General features: G+C 44.3%; 1 protein-coding gene across 3 annotated transcripts in view; it reads right to left on the bottom strand.

The window, feature by feature from the left end:
- LOC146855412 (uncharacterized) overlaps positions 1-20,319 on the bottom strand; it is a 658,880-nt gene that overhangs the window by 200,330 nt on the left and 438,231 nt on the right. For all 3 annotated transcript variants that reach the window (XM_085653183.1, XM_085653184.1, XM_085653185.1), the window contains one exon: positions 6,801-7,473. In XM_085653183.1, coding sequence (XP_085509309.1) covers positions 6,801-7,473 — 673 coding nt within the window. The remainder of the gene's footprint in view (positions 1-6,800; positions 7,474-20,319) is intronic.

Here is a 20,319-nt window from a genome sequence, read left to right as displayed (position 1 = left end):
AATTCAAAGGTTACAGGGACGTTATAGTTAGGAATAGCATATATAAAAACCTTAGAAATTCACTAGAAAAAACTAAAGGTTACAGGGACATTATAGTTAGGCTCAGATATCAGTCATACAAAACCATAGAATTCAGCAGTTACCTGAGCTAACTACTATATCTTACTCTCCCGCAATGCACTACTTATGTCCTCACATATTACATCACTCATGACATGGTCCCCAAGGGAGGGGCCAGGCCCGTGGGGATGGGATCCCTGGGCTGAAACCGGCCTGGTGAGGGGGGCCACGCAGCCCCCTCTCTTTTTTGTTTATATAAAAAGGCAGGCCTCGGGGGATAGGTTCCCCATTTCCGAAATCGCCGTCTGGGAGTTGGGCCGATCAATCCCTCCTAAAAATTAGTTTACTTTTTTTTTAAGGAAAAGACCAGGCCCCAGGGAATGGGGTCCCCGGGCCGCAATTGGCCCAGGGAGCGCCAATTGAGCAATTACTGGAGGCCCAGCCCCCTTCACCAATACTCTGCAAATGCGCATCCTGGCGAACTGCTCTTTAGGAGATTAAGTCCCCTTGGATCCAGAGGGTCCTTGTGGCTAACAAGCCCTCCTGTTACCTCAAGTAAATACCACACAGCAGGATTGCTGAGAGGTTCTTCGAGGCCACACCACCTTTCTTCATCACTCTGCAAACGTGACTCCTGCTGTGCTATTTGTTGGGCACTGATACAGGCTAAATTCAACTTTGGAGGTATTATTAACTAATTGTTGGCTCCCTTTCAACACTAAAAAAGATGTTTAACATGCTACACCGCTGATCTGTCAAAATACAACTTTTCCCTTTCCGAGTTAGTCGATCAGCCTAGTGCCTTGCCTTATTTTAAATGCCAAAATGTCATGCGTGATGGAATGCACATTTGCCCCACTGTCTGTGTGGCCCTTGCGCATCGTATATCACGATAATTTAAATGAGTTAACATTTATCCTCCTTGGCGTTTCCTTTTTTACTTTGGGCATGAGAAGCTAAGCAGTTAGGCAATTCTTTCTGTCCAATGTTAAATTCTTATTCTGATACAGCTTTATTTTAGGCTACATAGGCTACCACTCAATTTGTGCAATTAAGCAATGATGCATTTTGACATGGGCAATAATGTAGCCCAGAGGTTACGATCACATGGATCACTTTGGTCATCAATATGATGTTGGATGTTTTACTTTAAAGATGATGAATGTCATAAACGTACCTGTTTTTTTGCTGGCAAACTTTCCTATGCTTGATTCATGCACTCCCTCACAGACCCACTTAGATACTCATGCATCCACTCACAGACCCACTCAGAGGCTCACAGAGCCACTTAGACACTTGCGCACCCACTCACAGACGCATTCCCACACTCATGCACCCACTCACACACCTAGTGAGACAATTATTCACGCACTGTCAGACCCACTCAGATAGCCACACACCCACCCACACACCCATTGAGACACTCACACATTCATTTTCAAAGGTTACATGTTACAGTTAGGAAAGTGTACAGGGATATAATAGTTAGGCTCAGATTTCACTCATACAAAACCAGTGAAATTCAGCAGTTATAGTTACCTAAGCTAACTAAAACGTACGCCCCAATGCACTGCTTATAACCTCACATATTACATCACTCATTACATCACTGATGATATCTCAAATTACATCACTCATGACATTGTCTAATGAACCACTCACACACCCACTCACATCCCCATAGAACCTCTCCTACATCCAATCCCACTCTCACACAACGGCTCACATACCCATTCACAGATCAATACCAGTACTCACACAACCAATCACTCAACCATAGAGCCAAAGATAAACAGGCACTTACATATCCACTCATACACCCTTAAAGCCACTCACACACCCACGGAATCACCCATATAGAAACTCATACAGCCACTCACTCACCCATACAGGTACTCACACAGCCACCATAAGGCCAAACACACTGCCACTTGCTCACCAATACAGCTACTCACACACCCACTCACTCACTTACCCATACAGCCACTGACAGCCACTCACTCACTCATACAACCACTCACACACCCAGAGACCACTTACCCATTCACACATCCATATAATGACTCACACTCACTCACTCACCCTTACAGGCACTCACACAGACATTCACTCTCCAATACAGCCACTCTAATCCACTCACTTACCTATACACACACTCAAACAGCTACTCTCTCACCCATACAGCCACTCACACACCCACTTCCTCACCCATACAGTCACTCTCACAGTCACTCAGACACCCATACAGCTGCTCACACACCCACTCTCTCACCAATACAGCCATCCAGGCAGTCAGACAGCTACTCATATAGCCACTAACACATCCATACAGCCACTCACACACCCACATACACACCAATACAGCCACTCAGATACCCACTCGCACACTGATAAAGACATTCAAATAGTCACTAAGATGCGATATGTTAGAAATAGTATGGCTAATTACTAGTACAGAAAAAATAGTAATCTAACTTATGCTGTAGCTTTGTAAATATAACTTTAAGTCTCAGAAACGTTTATGAAAGACTTACACTTATGGGATGATGTCATCAGTGATGTTACTGACCATGTCATGAGTGACATAATATATGAGGTCATAAGCAGTGTATTGCAAGGTAACAATAACTGCTGAATTCTATGATTTCGTATGTCTGATATCTGAGCCTAACTATACGGCCCTATAACCTTGTTTTTTCAGTAAATTCTACGTTTTTTGTCATTCTATTTCCTAACTATAATGTCCCTGTAACCTTTTGCTTTTTCAGTGTACATATATATACAAATTTCACAGCAGCAGTCGTCACGTAGTTCAGACCTAGTTACCATATTTTTTGGTTTGCTAATACCTTTGGCACCGTTTGACAGATTTCCACAATTTATACTGCCGCTCCTGCAGAAAAAAACAAATGCAATTTTCCCATGCAGTTTCTATAGGGATATTTGAACAGAGCTACAGCCAAAAAGGCTGCAAGGAACTACACAAAGTTTAGCAGAAAGCTTTATCTTTACCCAGAAAGTGTGCTTTTGGGGATTTGGTGTAGCTATTGAGAAATGAAGGTTCAAAATATATGCTTATCTGGACTATTGGACTAAAATTGAAAAATGTAGGCCTTCTTATTGTTTGAGTGAGCGTTCTGAGTGACTGGCCTCAACATAAAAAATATGTTGGGGCAGCCATTTGAGGGCTCAGGAACTTAGTTCCTTGCCCTATATAAGCTTTTTAAAAAGATATAAGTGCATGGTAGGGATATCCTGCCTCTCCAAGTACTTGCAGGTGGTCCCAGAGACTAAAAGTTAAAAAACATAAAAGGGTTTTTTGCCTTAATCCCACAGTACTCCAATGGGATTGAGGCAAAAAAAAGCAGTAGTGATTTTTTTCTTTTTTTAAATTGACCCATTGACCCTTTGGGTAAGGCAGGGCCCATGGGTCAAATCATATTTAATATGATTATATATAAATCATGGCGATGAAGGCAGGCGTGGTATCCCCCTACTTTGAGCTGATTTAGGCCCTGGGAACCTCATCCCCCAGGGCCTGTTATTTTTTTAAGGAGGGGAGGAGTCATGTGCCCCTCGTCCCAAGCCAATTTTGGCCCCTGCAACTCCATACCTAAGGACCCAGTGCATTCTTCTAAGGGGAGATGGCATGGTGCCACCTCTGTGAACTGATTTTGTCTCCTCTGAATATCCAACTATTGCTTTTTTATCTTTTTCTTTTTAGGAGAGGAGGGGAGTGTGCCTCCCTCCCCCTGTCCCCAAGTCGATTTTGGCCTCCGGGACCCTATCTAACTGGGCCTTCCTGAAACAGTGTCCCTGGGACCTCAACCCTGGGACACGTTTAGCTCCTTCCCCGCCAGAGTGCGGGCAGGGAAGACTGCATTGATCCCACTGCAGAGGAGCACAGTTCTTTCTCTCTGCCTGTGCTCTGGCGCTAGCAGAAAGGAAAGCTGTTCCTGTTGGAGAAGCCAATAAGAGAAACATCATTTAATACACAATCTGCAGCCATATTGAATGGGAACAGATCTGCACATATGTCGATTCCTGTGTGACTCAGAGAAGGAAGCCTTCTTGCTAGTGTTTATGTTTCCATGGTTCTGACTGCTAAGGCCAGGTGCATCAAGCATTTTTCTCCTAGCAAACAGGCCAAATCGCAGATTCCATGGAGCAAACACAGGTTTGCGATTCGCTATTTGGAAGGGGCGTGTTCAGGGCATCCCTTCCAAATATGAATGCAGTCACAAAACATTCGCATTTTACCACCTACTTCAAGTAGGTGGTTACCCATTCGCAAATGGGAAGGTGTCCCCAAGGGACCCCTGCCCCTTTGTGAATGTTTGGAAAATCATGTTTTTAAGAGCAGGTAGTGATTCCACGGACCACTGCCTGCTCTTGAAAAATGAAAATAAAACTTTTCATTTTTGTTTTTGAAACGCATCCCATTTTCCTTCAAGGGAAATGGGCTGCATTTCAAAAAAAGTATTGCTTTATTTAAAAGCAATCACAGACATGGTCTGCTGAGCCCAGCAGGCCACCATCTATGTAATTTTTGCAATTCCTAGGGGGTCGCAAATTCCGACCTACCTCATTAATATTCATGAGGTAGGTCATTTGCGATCCACTAGGAATCGCTAAAAGTGTTCCACACACTTTTATGCATTCCGTTTTGCGATTTCCTAATTGCGAATCCCAAAGATTTGCAATTAGGAAATCGCAAAATTGTTTCTTTATGCATCTGGCCCCTAGTTCCTTACTGTGTAGTCTCCTTCCTAAAATGTATTGATACCACTGCCATTTGCTTTTGTTCACTGGATAGCTCAGCCCTGCTTTACATCTTGTTTTACTCAAATGTTTCATGCCTGGTTGATAAGTATCCAGGTTGTCTACATCTGAGCGCCTTCCTTCAAGATGGCTTATCAATATCTCAGCACTTCCTCTGTTGGGTGGTCTCTAGTAGAAAATAGGTGATTCAGATTGCACGCGCAAATGTGCTCTTGGTCTACTGAATGAACCATCTAATAAATGTGGAGTAAACATTGAAGCTTTCAGTAAAGGGATCCTTTCCTGTTGTGTACTGGACATAGCTATTGTTATTCGTATTTGCATTCAGTAATCATAATTAACCTCTTCAATGCCCATGACGAGCTGGTCTCGTCATGGGCCGCGGTTGCGCTGTGCCCATGACGAGACCAGCTCGTCATAAACCCCGCCCGCTAATGAAACGGCCGGCACAGGGCGTGGAAAGGGGCGGGCACTGAAGGGGTTAATAAGATGGTTAACAACGACAGGCTATGGGCATGAATTAGAGTTTGGCAGACAGATTGCTCCGTCACAAACTTGACGGGTATCCCTTCCGCCTTATTACTAGTCCACCTACTGCAACTGTAGTAAGGTCTGCTGAGCCCAGCAGGCCACCATCTATGTAATTTTTGCAATTCCTAGGGGGTCGCAAATTCCGACCTACCTCATTAATATTCATGAGGTAGGTCATTTGCGATCCACTAGGAATCGCTAAAAGTGTTCCACACACTTTTATGCATTCCGTTTTGCGATTTCCTAATTGCGAATCCCAAAGATTTGCAATTAGGAAATCGCAAAATTGTTTCTTTATGCATCTGGCCCCTAGTTCCTTACTGTGTAGTCTCCTTCCTAAAATGTATTGATACCACTGCCATTTGCTTTTGTTCACTGGATAGCTCAGCCCTGCTTTACATCTTGTTTTACTCAAATGTTTCATGCCTGGTTCATAAGTATCCAGGTTGTCTACATCTGAGCGCCTTCCTTCAAGATGGCTTATCAATATCTCAGCACTTATTCAGATTGCACGCGCAAATGTGCTCTTGGTCTACTGAATGAACCATCTAATAAATGTGGAGTAAACATTGAAGCTTTCAGTAAAGGGATCCTTTCCTGTTGTGTACTGGACATAGCTATTGTTATTCGTATTTGCATTCAGTAATCATAATTAACCTCTTCAATGCCCATGACGAGCTGGTCTCGTCATGGGCCGCGGTTGCGCTGTGCCCATGACGAGACCAGCTCATCATAAACCCCGCCCGCTAATGAAACGGCCAGCACAGGGCGGGGAAAGGGGCGGGCACTGAAGGGGTTAATAAGATGGTTAACAACGACAGGCTATGGGCATGAATTAGAGTTTGGCAGACAGATTGCTCCGTCACAAACTTGACGGGTATCCCTTCCGCCTTATTACTAGTCCACCTACTGCAACTGTAGTAAGGCTTGCGGATATCCTTGACATTTATGTCAGAGTAACCTGTCTCCTAAGCTCTAAATCAGGCTATAAGTAATTAGATACTTATATCAAAAGATTATCAAAGTGAAAGATAGGTGTAACCTATGAAATTCTACTGGTCACATCCATGACTCACCCGTAGGGGACCTTGGGTACTCCCCAAGAAGTCCAAGGTACAGATGCGCTTAACTGGAAAGCAATTATCTGGGATTTTAAATGAATCCCTGCTGATGACACAACTCCCACACTTACATTATTTACATGCAATGATTTATTTCACTTAATGTAAGGACACATAGTGATTTAATATTTAATTTAGTGTATGGACATGCGATAATTTATACTTTTACTTATGGTATGGACGAGCAGTGAAATATTTCTGGAAATTCTGCTGTTATACTGTATATTTTATAAACTCTGCCCAGAAGTGCACCCAGGACCAATCATTAGCACTACACATAAAGCAAATAACAAATTAAACAAATACCTGAGTACTTTGAGAGGAAAAGACTTTGTCAAAAGAAAACTTTTTTTTGCTGCCCTTCTGGTTGACTTCAATTTCATCATCCGAAGGAAAATCCAAGCAGTTCTGTGACTGTGTGTCCAGCCGGCATCGACAGAAGACCCTGATGTTTCCCCGTAGCTCTTGCAGCTGGTTGTACAGAAGTTTCCTCTCCAGGGCTTCCCTTTGGTAGAGAGCGCGAAGTTCCTCCGTTTCCTTCGCTGCACCCAGTTCGAAGTCTTTCATTTTGAGAACAGTGTTTCCGAGATGGTTCATCCGGCGAGAAAGATCTGATAGATGACGGCCAACAGAACCTTTGAGGTGCTGGTTACAAATATTCAGTTCTCGAGCGACTCTCAATAGGCTGGTGACTTTGTGGGGCTCCAAAAGGTGTTTTGGAGGAATGAGAACAGGCAAAGGTGTGGGGTTGGGGTGTATAACTGGTGCTTTTTGCAGAGTACTAATTAGATCAAGGTTTTTATCATGTTCAGCTTCTAACTTTATCACTCTGGCATTTAAAGAGTCGACTATGCGGTTTAGGCTGTCGTTCTCTTCCTGAAGATGCAGGCATTTCACTTGGAAGTTTTTAATTTCTTTCTCATTTTCTTGAAGTGCATGTTGAAGACATTCAATTTTCCTTTCCTTTTCCGAGAGGTCACTTTGAAGAATAACAAAATGCAAATTGTTATGACTACGGATTTGTTCAAGCAATGTTGTAAATGTAACATTTGAGAAAAAACGGTATACTAATGTTTTTGAGAACTTATCTACATTCATGACTACAACGCTTTCCAACAATCCTTGCCTGTGACTCCTCAGGCAAGGCAGTGGAATACTTTCATAGTGATGGCTAACTTTGAGGAACTTCTTCTAGTGGTTGTAGAACATATAATGTATTTCCTACCACAACAGATTAGCCTCTCACCAAAATTGAATCAAGACACCAGAGGATGTATTACATAAAGTGCCTCAGGGGCGCAATAGTCATGTGCACCTGTTTTCTGCTTCCTGGCACTGTAGTATTATAGAGGTCACTGTAATACTACAGAAAGGGGGTCATAGACTCTTGTGCAGCCCCTTCTGTAATGCAGGTGGCTCCAGTGCACATGTTGTACAGGTGCTACCTTAAGGGGTAATTTTCTCATCTGCAGAGGGGTGTGACCCGTTGCAAATGAGGAAAACACTTTGCCCTTGCATCATTTTATGGGCTTGGGTGCCGAGGCAAAGAGGCCTTAAAGAGGGCACACTGTCAGTTCCACACAAACAGTGGTGTAACGAAACTTGAGGGGGCCCCCCTGCAAAGCACATGGAGGGGGCCCCCTCCGGCGGCCCAGCACACCACCTACCACTTTGCCCTACCACCGAGAAATCTAGTATATTTTGATTTAAAACCTCCAACATTTAAATGAAATGCCTCTAAATTGTCTTTCTCTAAGTTCTAATGAGAAAATGGGAAATACTCTTAACATACAAGCTATGCCATTTGTATCAATACTGTCAAAAGCAGATTATTTGACTGAGGCAGCAATAAGAACAATGCCAAGGAGCGATCCTATTGTCTCAGGAACTGCCTATGGCTGAAGAACAAAGAACAACTATGAAGGGTCTGAAATAGAATTGACATTAATGGACAATAACTTGAAATTTTAAAAGACAAACCCAAACCTGCAATTCCATAAAAACTCGACTGACAATATACATGAGAAGTACACAAGATATAACTCAGTAGCCTATGAAAGTCAAGAGAAATAGACTGGTGAATTATCTGCATGCCACACATTAGCGCCTGTCAAGGGTTGTGCATGATAATAACGTGAACTGAGGAAGCAATTTCAATCTCTACCATCATGTCTTTATCAGTAAGCATTCCAAAACAGGCAGGCAAACAAGGCTGAGGAAGAAAACTGTTTGGATGCTTCAGAACATTGATACAGATGTTTGTCTGTTTTAATTTATAATTCCTGTAGTGTAAACAATGCTAAATGCAAGATTTAAGGCACACACATTACACACCATAAATAACACTGCATGTAGAATAAAAACAAACCATATCAGCAAGTACCTAATGACAATCTATACAAACTGTAGTTGGTAAAGAAAAAGTTCAAATACTTTCAAAGTGCATAATAAAGCAATCACCAGTCCAGCAATATACAAAAATCAAGCACGTTTTGTAAAACAATCGACTTTCTTCTTGCAGCAAGGTGAAAATACTTTCAAAGTGCATGGTAAAAACAAGTCCAGCAGTAAGCAAAAATGAAGCCAGGGTAGTCAAACAATTCCCCGTTTGGTGAGTGCATTAAGGCACATATATTTCAAAGCAACTGGTAACCAACAACAACTACAGCTCCATACAATAATCAAACCACTTTAAACTAACAATTCCCTTTTTGAAGGCTCAAATATTTCAAAGTGACTAGAAAAACAGTAACAAGTACAGCAGGCAGCAGCATTCAAATATCACACCACTTTAGTCAACCAATGTCTTTTGGTTTGTACATGAAGGTGCAAATATTTCAAACTCACTGGTAAAACAAGTACAGCAAGCACCAGCATACATAAATCAAACCTATTTAGTCAGACTAATTCTCCTTTTGTTTGTGCATAAAGGCATAAATATTTCAAAGTGCCTGGTAAAGCAATAACAATTTAGCAGCATAAACATCAAATCCGTCCAGTCAAACAATGCCACTTTTATTTGTGCATAAAGGTGCAAATATTTCAAGGCGAGTGGTATAAACAAACTAAAACAAGTTTAGCAGCATCAACATTAAACAAGTCGACAAAGTACGCCCCTTTAGTTTGTGCATAAAGGCGCAAATATTTAAGTGACCAGCAAAACAGTAACACACTCAGCAGCAAAATAAACGAAGCTGTTTACTCAAATGATGCCCCTTTTGTCTGTGCAAAATAAAGTGTCAAGGGGGTGCATATTGTCAGGTTAAACTGAATACATTTCTTCTTGCCTCTATAAACGTATGTTCAGAATATTGAGGTCGCCTATATATAAGCGAACAATATTTGTAGTATGATATACTGGCAGAATACCATATTACTTACTGCTTCCTCATGGGATTCAAAGGACAGATACATTTTGAGACTCACACTATCAGTAGGAAAAGTACTTGCAGGAGCTAGATGAAATTAATTGCAGAGTATGAAGGCTGGTACAGCAGAAAAACAGTACTTAAAGAGTGGACACAAGGCTGAAGACTGCTTACACGAGGAAGAGTGACTGGCAAATTAGACTGGTGGCTGAAGGCTGCTACTGCTTGGTTCACTGAATTGGAAAGATGTACTTGACTGAAAGAATGTTTGCCTCTTTGCCTTTCTTCTTGCAAACTCTTCTGTTAGAGCTTTCACATTTAATTTTTTTTGCCAGATCACTCTCAATGCTTAAAGTTGCCAGCCCCGACAGTCTTTCCTGCGTCATTGTGCTTCGGAGATAGTTCTTGATTAATTTTAACTTTGAAAATGACCTTTCTGCACTGGCTACAGTAACTGGAATTGTAAGAAAAGGTTTCAGTGCTGTTGCAACATCCAAAACACTGGGCAGAATTGCATGGTTTCTCAAAAATAAAAGGTCAGCCAGATCCTTTATTGTGCCACCTGAAATAAGTTGTATTTGTTCTTTCAACACAGCTTTGAAAGCCATGAGTTGTTGTGGAAACTCTAGGGACAAGTCTTTTTCGTAATGAGCTGCCAGGGTTATGGCTGCTTCAAACAACTTATCCTCACTAGCTCTGAAGAGTTCTGAAGGCATCATGAAATGAAAGCATTGGATTATGGTGTTCATACCAGCAAATCGAGTTTTTATCTGATTTACAACAATATCTATGTTAGCATAAAACACAGACACCTTAAAATTGTCTTCAGGATTGCACAGCCTTTGGTCTTCTCAGAGTTCATCGAAGTGCTTTTTTTTGCGTCGTGGTCGTTTTTGTGTAAAATGAAATTGAATTCCCCATGGAGCTGCAAATGAAGATGCTGAGCTTTTAACATCTTCGAACTGTTCTCTGAAACTGGCAAATGTAATCGCTGCGCTACTTAACATATTTGATGCTTGTAAAAGGTCCAGATCTTTAGACTGAAGCTCGTGTGACTGCAGGGTGAGGTACAGGGTGAACAGCGCAAGTGCACTGCGAGTGCAGAGTGAGGACGGTGAGCGCAGGGTGAGCGGGTGAATAGTGTGAGTGCATTGTGATTGCTGTGAGTACAGGGTGAGCGTAAAAGTGAAGGGGAAGAAAGAGGAGTGAGTTGTCTGAATGCAGGGTGCATTCCCGGACACGTGAAGTAACTCAGCAGGTTATTTATGGCAGTGTAGGGTTTCAGGTATAAGTTAAACTATTGTTATTTTGGCATTATTAGGGATCCAGGGTGTAGGAAATAATGTGTTGATATCAACAAAACTTCCAGTCTTATGATTAGGGTTGCCAGCTCATTTTGATGCCCACTACAGGACAAAAATAAGCAGTTACCTAAAGCCCTATTTTCAGCACCTATCTGTGCATACTTCAAACAGCAAATATAAATAGAAAACACTTTTAATTGCTGCCTGAATGATCCATGACTGATAATTAAAGGGAACAAAGACAGAAAAGTCACATAACAAATGAATACATACATTTTTATTTATAACCCTATTTAGTGTCTTTAAACAACACATGGCTGGCATTTTTCTTTTGGCAACCCTACTTTATATTCCTTTTCATGAAATGCCTTCTCACACTATAGCAGTAAATGTGAATTTCAAATGTAAGGAATAGGCCCAGGGGGTACTGCATGGAACCAGAAAAAAACTAAGCCTATGTAACCAATTTACAAAAGTATGCAATGGTACATTACATAATGAAAAGTCGGTGCTGTGCATAAAATAAATATTGCATCCTGTGCATTCTGTGCTCCTCAGCAAACAAGTAACCAACTAAAATCTTAACAGGGCCTAGTTGGCCTCTCATCTTTCTAGGATCAAAACACTGTGACTCATTACATACTAACTGAAAGTTACTATAAGTAATCAGAGGACAGGTTTTCTATTGTACAACACGTCACTTTGTGGTCATTGCCTAGCCCTTTATTATACTCAAAATGTGCATAGTGACATCTGTTGCTGATGGTGATATGAAAAGACGCATCTGCGGTCATAAACACTACATACAAAAACCGATTTTTAAGAGATGAAGGGGAAATCACTAGGGAGAGAAAGAATGAGAACTTGGAGGAGAAAAAAAGAGAACCAGATGAGGGGATCTTGAAGAGGGGCTGTGAATGGACTGAAATGATGGGCGAGCCTAGAAGATGAAAAGGAGGAAAGGGTTGAGAAGGTAACAACAATGACACAAGTGAGCAGTGCAGGTAGTGGAGAGAAAGATGATGATGATGAGCGCCAGTAAGGATGGGGTATAATAGGAAGACCTAATGAGGAATAAAAAGGAAAACAGTGTGGAGATGTATGTTATCTCATTTATAATGAAGAGCCTCTCTGAGGACCGACCTGGGCCCGTGCGTGCACACACTATTTAAGTAACGAAGAGACTTGTATGTCAAAATATGACAGGCTGTGAAAATACTAATATTTAATGTGCCCTTTCAGAGCCTTTGGCTTTTGAGGAGATTTCTGTGAAAGCTGTGCTTTAAAACGCACTATTTGAGCCCATTAAAAAATATATGAGGAGAGAACCTCCCCTGCGCCCACCCACCCAGACCCTAGAGCAAGTCAGGCTTGCGTTCTTCCCTCGCTGTATTTCTTGGCAAGTCTTACACCCCACCTCACCACATATAGGGTGACCAGATTCTCAAAACAAAAAACGGGGACAGGTCATAGACATAGAAGTAGGACTACGGTTTGCAGTAACCATCGACATAAAGGTAGGACTATTTGACAGCTGCCATGGACATAGAAAAAGGACTATAAAGACAGCTCCCTCCACAGACCAAGATGAAGCATTACAGACGACAAATCAGAGGTCTTTTATTGGCTGTAACCATTAATTCCATTTAAACAGACTTTGCCTCAACATTTGCTATAGTTGGTGACCACGGCTTTAGTGCTGGTGGCGCCCTGTGCGACAGTGTAAGTTGGCGCTCCACCACGGATTCTCTCACTAGCACCCTTTAACAGTGACCAAGTCTCCATAACCACACTCTCTCAGATGCATTGAATTAGTTATACAGCGCCACTCATACCAGTGTAGGGTGTCCGAGCACTTCGCATCACACACACATTACACAGAGACAATCAATCATGCATGTGTAATCAGTGTATAGGAAATGTTACATAAGCCAAAGGATTAAAAGTGTAGGGAGTCACATGTCATCCATACTGGTAGGCAGTATAGTTTAAGAGTGCTTTGTGTGGAGAAGCACAAACGCAGAGTTGAAAAAGAAACAGCATAGTTGGGAGTTTTCTTTAATAATAAGAATCGATTTCTAGCCAAATTATCCCTTTTTGCAACATTAATCAATGCTCTAATAATGTATACTTTGCAGTGTGTATGCAGTTCTAGGATGAAAGTTAATAGCTCACTATTCTATATCAGGACTTTAAGTTATAAATTGCAAGTAACAAAAGGATATCTCTTTTGAAAGCAGTAATCTGCTGATCTGTTTACATCATACGCACTCTGTAATCTACTTGGTACAGGTTCTTTGCAGCAGGCATGTTAACCCTCTACACTAACTTCACCGAAGTCAAAACCTCAACTATACAAAATGCTGATCTCTCTCCAGGAAGATTATTAATCACACGAGTTATCTTGACATTTATGTGAGGCCTGGTAATTGCTGGGGGTAAAGAAACGCTGCAGCAGGTGCTTCAAAAGCATAATAAACTTTAAAACATGGCGCCCCCAGGAAGCCAGCACCCGGTGCGGTGGCACCGCTCGCACCGCCCTAAAGCCGGCCCTGGACACGAAGTACAAACAGGTTACTGTTTCTAAACAAGGATATAAGCAGGTCCTGCAAGTAGGCTTTTACAAAATAAAGACATTCAAAGACGCACTGCCATCAGTAGCTGTTGGAGCAGGAGCGCTGCATTAACAAAACAAAGGTATCTCTGGAAGCACCCTAAGTGACCGGCATTCAGGTGTGAATGTATGCAGATTGCATCCTTTGACTTCTCGGCCTGGAGACAGAGGTCGCATTCAAAGCGCTGAACCTCACGCTGTGGAATGAAAGGAGCACCTCTCCCCACCCCCCATTCCATTCAAAGCCCGATTTCCCTTCCTGCTACAACGCTCACCTAAACGTCACGCTTTAATCAGTGCAAAGAGAGCATGCACGCGCATGCTCAAACAACCGAAACAAATGAAAAACCGGGACATTTGTATGTTTAACCCGGACACTGTTTAAAAACCCGGACATTTCATTGAATTGGAGAAAAGTGTCGGGACACGGGGACACTTCTCCAAAAACGGGGACCGTCCGGGGAAAACCGGGACGTCTGGTCACCCTAACCACATACACAGATCTCCTGCCGTCACCGAACATGGGGTTGGAATGGTATTTAAAGAACTGCCATGGACACTTGTAAGGTCGCGTACCAGCCATTACCATGTTAAGGAAGCGTGCCAAAGTAAACATAATTTGGCTGTCAAATGAGCTAATTAATTGAGGGCCAATTCCGCAGACTGCTCAGACAGTGACTGCGCTGCAGTTAATACATATCCAGCCTCCACCTTGCTGCTCTGCTCCGTCTACTCGCCTCCCCTCTGCCGGTTGCATATTTGCAGTTTGTTTGTTACAAGCTATTCATGGAAAAAATCCAGACGTCTGAGGGATGCGTTTATTGCAATTCGTTTTCTTCATGTCAGCACCATGAGATCTGGAGAATGCAGATGCAGTTTCTGAAAACATGCGCCCGGCCTACACAGATAGAGAGGCGGGAAATGCTTGGGGAATGCCGCTGACCGCGGCCCCCGCAGGGGGCCACTCGGCGGTCGGCGCCTTAGTGGCCCCGGGGCCCCGGTCACCCCTCCCCACTCCCTCCTTCGGGGGGGGCGGGGATCCTGATTGTTGCCCCCCCTCCGTGTCGGGGGCCGGAAGTGACGCGCAAGGCGCGTCACTTCCGGGCCCAGGTGTGAGGGGAAGGCTATTTAGCCTTCCCCCACCCTCACTGGCGACCTCTTTGTCGCCCACCTCGCCTTTTTTCCCTCCCTACCGCTTACCCGGCGTGGTGTGGTGGGGTGGGGTTTTTGGCTGAACGTTTTAATGTTTTTCTTTTCGTTGCAGGCGGAGTTACAGGGCGATCTGGAAGCAGGCCGGTACAAAGGGTACCTCTGCGCGGCACCACGTGGTGCCTGAGCCAAAACGAGGAGCCTCCAGAGAGGTCCCGGAAGCCGGTCGGCGCCCCGCTAGGCCTGCGGGCGGTTGTGGGCCTGAACAACCGGGGGCTTGCTATGCGACGCTCCGCCCCGAGAGGGGGGGTGTGAGTAGAATTTCAACGGCACGTGATCGAAAAAAGAATCACTTGGGGGGCAGCACTTGCGGGTCGTTCCTGCGCTGCCCGGCTCATCAGGCGGGGCAGGTGAAGTAGATGGCCGCCTGCCCTTGGATCGCCCGTAAGATAACCCACCTATTACATATCCTGGAATTATGTAATAAATCCTGCAGCATTTGTTACCCATTTACAACTGTTTCTTGTGTCTTCTTTGGGTAACCTAATTTGGGGGAGGGGGGAAAGCGGGGTGCCCCTGGGGGTACTATGGAGGATACTCATGCGAGATGAAAGGAGAATGCTGCTGGCTCACTGGATGGAGAGTGGGTGAAGTATGTACCCGTGCGCACAATTAGTGGCTGAGAAATACCAAATAATGTAACAAGATTGTGTCCTTCCTTTCCTTTATTGTGGTGATATTTAGTGGCTGTGCTAAAGTAGCACCGCAAACTTCGTCATAATCGGGCAAAGTTCATTAGATATTTGTTCTGCATTTAAAACCCTGGGAGCAAAGCAGCACACACGGGAGCACGTTTTATTTTCCATTCTGGTTTTATCCCCCCCACTTAGCTCGTGTAACTGCCATCGTGGACTTTAGCAACCTCCTCCTCCTCCCCCCCCCCCCCCCCGCACTGCTGCTAAATAGATAAACATGGCGTGATTCATGCTCTCCGGCCCCCGTTCGAAAAGGGCTATGCTGTATGACTGTGCATGTTTGGTTTGTGAACACAAATGTCACGTTCAAGGCCTGACTATTGATGTTCTCTTTCATCTGTTCGGTACCGTAGCCCTCTGGCAGCACTAGAAGTCAAATCATTTATGATGAGGTGATCGAGCAGTAGGGAGGCTAAGAAGCCAAGGAACAGACAGGGAAGTGAGCTGAGCATAAGACACACTATGTTAACTTTTAAAAGGTTTATTGCCGGTCGGGCCCCACCATGATGCCCTCCTGGATACCAGTCCAAATTTACAGATTACCACCCCGCCACCCACTGAGACTCCGACGGTCCTCACCACCACCCACGAACCACTCCTCCTGCCTACTATGCTCAGACCGTCGGACGCAGACTCACCCGACCTGAGGGCTGGGCCTGGCATGCAGCTCAGAGTTAGGCGCGAGGCCGAGTGGGACGGGCAGAAGGCAGGGGCTGAGGGCAGGGCAAGGCAAGCCAGGCAGGGGTCGGTGGCAATTTAAATTATGGATAAAGGCCGGTGACGGACTTTGGACTGTCCTGACCTGCGTTGCGTAGGAGCGGGGCTGGGTGAGGGTCTTCTTGGGAATGGATGCCACACCTTAGTCTGACGCGCACTTTTAATTGCGCGCGCGCTAAATGCGCAAGTCCTGACAAATGCAATCAGGGCATTGGTCACCAGCCCTGCGCCCACCCTGAACAATGCGCATACGCGTCCCGGAAGGCAGCAAGTGCGCGCCGCGCGTACCCACCCTGTCCCGCCATTTAATATAAAGAGAGCCTCAGAGGCCCCGGCTGGGCCTGCACACCATAATTAAGAGCCTCATGGGCCGGGGCCCATGCACCATTTATAAGAGCCTCAGGGTCTCCGGCCGGGGCCGTGCACCATTTATAAGAGCCTCAGAGGCCCCGGCCGGGGCCCGCGCACCACTTATTAAGAGCCTCAGGGGCCCCGGCCAGGGTCCGCGCACCATTTATTGCGAGCGTCAGGGGCCCGAGCCGGGTCCGGGCACCATTTATTAAGAGGCTCAGAGGCCCGGCCGGGGCCCGTGCAACATTTATTAAGAGTCTCAGTTCTTGTTTGAGAGGAAGAGGATCGGTGATTAGGTGCTGAAGCTCGGCGGGGGCCAGGCATGCATGCCTTGCGCACCATTTAATTTATGAAAGAGGCAGAAGAGGCCGGGCGTGCCGTGCGCACAGTGCACCACTAAAATCATGATGAAGTAAGTCAAGTGAGGGGGCCCCTGGAGCATGGGGGCCCCCCCGCAATGGGGGGGTGCTGCGGGGGCCTGTGTTATGCCCCTGCCCACAAATTGGTAGCACACTGTCCGAACACCCAGTAAGGGAAGCCCTCTAGAGGTAGGAAAGGGGGGTTCCATGGACCTTCTCAGACATATCATTGAATGCAGATGCTGTCACTCGATGCTGTCAACGTCAAGGGGAACTCTGCTCCCCTTTGAAGTGCAGCAGGTGCCACCTGTGAGGCCAAACAACAGCAGCATGGGCCGCAGGTGGGGGGAGCGGGCATAGGGGGTGCTGCGGGGGGGTTTGTCGCAGGTGTTGTTGTGCGGGGGCGAACTAAAAAATAAAACCTTACCTTGAGGCCGGTCCCATGTCGCTGCTCCTGCTCTCCTGTCTCTGACCACAGGAACAGGAAGCAGGCAGCCAGGCTTCCTCCCCTAAGCCAATCACAAAGCTACAATGCAGGGATGTGATTTTTCTGAGAGCCGTGACACTGCGTTCAGCCAGGGGCTGGAGGGGTGGGTATGTTCTCCATGCAGGCTGTAATGCAGCCTGCATGGAGAACAGGGAAGTGCACATGACTGGTTTGGGCAGCCCAAGAGTACAGTATCAACACAAGAAATGCCTCTTAAAACCAGTCTTCATTGACTCACATTCACACCAAACTAATGTGATAAATCATGTCTTTCACTATAGACTACCCAATAATTTATTCCATCAGTCTATAGCGTGATCACACCATTCAAGATAGCGACTGAATGAAGATGTGTAACGGCGTTGAATGGTACCCAGGGGTAGTGGAAGTTTTTAGTTATAAAAAGGGAGATTGGGCTGCCGGTGAGTTCTTTGGCAGATCTTGCAGGGAATGTAGGAACATTTTATGCCACACAGAGTTAAGTGGTTTGAAGTGTTTCAGTATAAATTGTGGGTGTAGTGTGCTTTGTGACAAGTTATGAGGTGTGGTGAGGTTTATGACTACATGGGGGTTTCGAATGCTAATGCTATTGGGTTCAACAAGGCGTGACAAATTACTGGGTGAATAAATGGTTGGTAATGAAATACGTGATTTATCATATTTAGTGTGAATGTGAGTCAATGATGCCGGGTGTTTGGGGGGCATTTCTCATGTCGATTCTGTGCGGGAGATTTAGTGTTAGTTTGTATGAGTGCTTGTATGTTTTAATTTTGGGTTGGAATGAAGTTGTGAAGTCTTTCCATGTTCAAATAGTATTTGCATCTTTTTGACTTTCTACTGTTTTCTCCTTTAAGCACCAGAATAAACACGCCTGAGAATGTGGGTGAATTAACCAATTGCCCGAATGACAAACGTAGTGCATTGAAACCATCTTTTATTCTATATAGCACAGTTCTTACGGAACACCAGGCAAATTTTGTGTCTGCTAATGGGGTGGATTGTAACAGCTTTGTTTTCACTTGCTTCGTGTCTTGCACTTGTCATCTAACTCTGCTATACCTTTATGGTTGCTACTTTGTAAGGCTATATAATATTTAACATATTAGCACTATAGGAACAAGTGGTGCCTATGAATATCGCTTGCTAGATAGCACATTTGGGGCCAGATGTACGGCCCGCCAATTAGCGAGTCACAAATTGCATCTCATTTGCGACTTGCAATTTGCGACTTGCTAATTGGGATGCACAACAGTGTCTGAGACACTGTTTGCGATTCCCAATGGGGTCACAAATTGCATGCCTCATTAATATTAATGAGGCAGTCGCAATTTGCGACCCCATTGGGAATGGCTGGCACTCCCAGGGATGGTGAATTTTACAAAAAAGAGGGTACCCCTGTAACTAGATGAGTTCCTAAGTCAGGGATTAAACAACAAATATAAACAAACAATAATACTTAGGCAACTATTAAACATATTGGCAAGCAAATAGGAAGAGGAAAACCCAGATCATGGTCTATATCAAAATCATTTAATAAAGTCAGAAGTATCAAAATACGAATAATGCAGAAGGAGTGATCAACATACATTGAATAAATACTTAATTAAGGTGAAATGTACAGGATTATACAAATCTTTAAAAGAGCAATATATATCTCCATCTGGAGAATGATAAAACAAGCCTATATATTCATTCACACTCCCAAAATCATGCTTCTAAAATAGAAGCAAGACATTTATAGATTTTTATGGGGCCCAGCGTTTCGGCTCTGCAGCCTTCATCAGGAAGCCATGATGGATAACATCTACAGAATAATGATTAATGAAACAGATCTGGGTTAGAGTGACTATGCCCTATACATAGAAAAAACTAAACTAATTTACTTAATAAGGAATATTTTTGTATCACTTCTAGGGATGGTGTCTTGCTGGGGTCAGCAGACATCCATGTCTGGACTGCTTTTAAATAAAGCAGTTTAAAAAAAAAATGCATCCTGTTTCCCTTAAAGGAAAACGGGATGCATTTAAAAAAGAAAAATGAAAATTTTCAGTTTCATTTTCTTAAGGGCAGGCAGTGGTCCCTGGGACCACTACCTGCTCTTATAAATATTTTCTCACATACTCACAAAGGGGTCCCCAGGGGACCCCTTCCCGTGTTTGCGAGTGGTTTACCACCTACTTGAAGTAGATAGTAAACTGCAAGTGTTTTGCGGCCGCAAATGCGCAAAACAATTGTACATGGCATTCAGACTAGCTATTAGGAAATAGCGAGAGTCGCAAATGCTATTTTGCGAGTCAGTGACTCTCAAAATAGCATTTGTACATGCCATTACCCTTTTTGTGGTTAAAAACGGGAGGATCTCCAGTTTGTGACCGCAAAAAAGGGTCGTGCATCTGGCCCTTGGCTTTCTGCTGCCAATGTTCCAGGTTTTGTCTTTTATTTGTTTATCTTCACAGCCCACATCCCACCCAGCTCCTCTGTTGTTCCGATAACTCCCTGTTGCTGCTGCAGCTCCTGGGTTTGTCTTCTTAATTAATATTTACAGCCTTCACCCAGCTCCTCCTTTGCCCCTCTGGCCCCCCAACTTTCTTCCCCTACTCAGCTGCATTTACTTTCCAAGGTCCATAGTTGTCTCCCGCACAGTTCAGTGGTGTCTTCCTTGAAACTATGAGGCATCTCGATTGTGCTAGCTTTCTGTGAAAAGATTCCTTTCATACAGCG

Source organism: Triturus cristatus, chromosome 4_1, assembly GCF_964204655.1.
Source record: "Triturus cristatus chromosome 4_1, aTriCri1.1, whole genome shotgun sequence".
Lineage (NCBI taxonomy): Eukaryota > Metazoa > Chordata > Amphibia > Caudata > Salamandridae > Triturus > Triturus cristatus.
Note: the sequence above shows the minus strand (reverse complement) of the source record. Positions and strands in the feature narration are given on the sequence as shown.